At 37.4% G+C, this 1,420-nt stretch overlaps 1 protein-coding gene across 1 annotated transcript; it reads left to right on the top strand.

The window, feature by feature from the left end:
- Nucleotides 1-409: 409 nt before the first annotated feature.
- Nucleotides 410-1,209, top strand: LOC116853758 (the record flags this gene model as incomplete). The annotated part of the gene is made up of 1 exon (XM_032834951.1): nucleotides 410-1,209. A coding segment is annotated over exon 1 (800 nt), but the record flags the coding sequence as incomplete, so codon positions are not given.
- Between the last annotated feature and the right edge of the window lie 211 nt (nucleotides 1,210-1,420).

The following is a 1,420-nucleotide window of genomic DNA, read 5'->3' as shown; positions in this document are numbered from 1 at the left end:
AAAATATATGTTACTACATTTCGTAACTCAAGATTAAAAGTTATTGTAAAATTTACGTATCAGTTTGTCTATCAGAGAATATCATATCAGATTTATCATTTTTAGATATTTAGACATGAATGTAGAATAATTTAAAAAAAATTTCATGTACCACAAACCAAGATAGATAAACACTTAATCGGTAGTGTATAATCATCAAAGTCACTTTCCTTGCCAGACAACTCACATCTCTCAATATAACACACTATATGAGATATGACTATTGATCGACTCACCAAGCGCATACAAAAAATATCCTATTATTACCTATCAAGAAACATAGACCTCTCGTAGGCGCAAGCGCCATTTCCTGTCTGCACGCAGCGTCTAATAATCCATTCAGTAGCATTTGCACTTGCGTCGAGTGATCATGGTCACTGGCAAACGTGTACAACCCGCGGTCTCGCAGCAGGATGCGAGTGATTATAGTCTTCAGTTGAATCGTTGGTTCCTGAAGTCAGTAGGTGCTTGGCCGAGATCAGCCACTACAACAGTCGGAGAAAAAGTGCGGTCAACGATACAAATATTTATTTGCTATTCCCTGATAGCCTTTGCAGTTGTGCCGTGCATCTTGAACATTCTGTTCGAGGAGACCGACGTTCATATGAAATTGAAAGCCGTGGGGCCATTGAGTCATTGGTGCATGGGTGGCATGAATTACTTTTCGTTATTGTTTCGTAGTCGCGAAATACATCGTTGCATGCAGCATATGAAAACTGATTGGCGAACAGTGACGGAATTCGAAGACCGACAAGTAATGCTAAAATACGCCAAGTTTGGCAGGTTTGTCGCTGGTTTGTGTGCAGTTTTTATGCACAGCGGCGTATTCTCCCATAGCCTTCTGCAAGGTATCACGCCAACGATTGCCTATATTGGCAACAAAAGTGTGATGGTACATGTGCTACCATGTCCCTCTTACAGCAAATTTGTGGATATTAGATATAGTCCAGAAGGCGAAATCGCGTTAGTATTGCAACTCATATCTAGCATCGTTGTCAATTCCGTGACAGTTAGCGCTTGTAGTCTCGCGGCAGTATTTGCGATGCATGCGTGCGGTCAATTGAGTGTGCTGATGAGATGGTTGGATCGCTTGGTGTATGATCAAAAACAGTTTGACACGGTTCAACGTCGATTGGCAATAATTGTGGAACACCATTTAAGAGTACTACGGTATGCTGCTAACAAAAAATCTCATTGATATTTTTCTATAACATAAAAGTTAAAATATATTTCTATTTCTATTTATATTTCTATTATCTTTAATTTACGTTATTAATTAATTTATCTTTTTATTGAATCAGTATTTCTATATAATATAAGCTTCAATAATATGTTTAATTTAAAAATCTAATTTTATATTATATTATAAATGTGTGTGTGT

Source organism: Odontomachus brunneus, unplaced genomic scaffold, assembly GCF_010583005.1.
Source record: "Odontomachus brunneus isolate Ranch 3 - 2012 unplaced genomic scaffold, Obru_v1 Obru_scaffold_709, whole genome shotgun sequence".
Classification (NCBI taxonomy): Eukaryota; Metazoa; Arthropoda; class Insecta; order Hymenoptera; family Formicidae; genus Odontomachus; species Odontomachus brunneus.
Note: the sequence above shows the minus strand (reverse complement) of the source record. Positions and strands in the feature narration are given on the sequence as shown.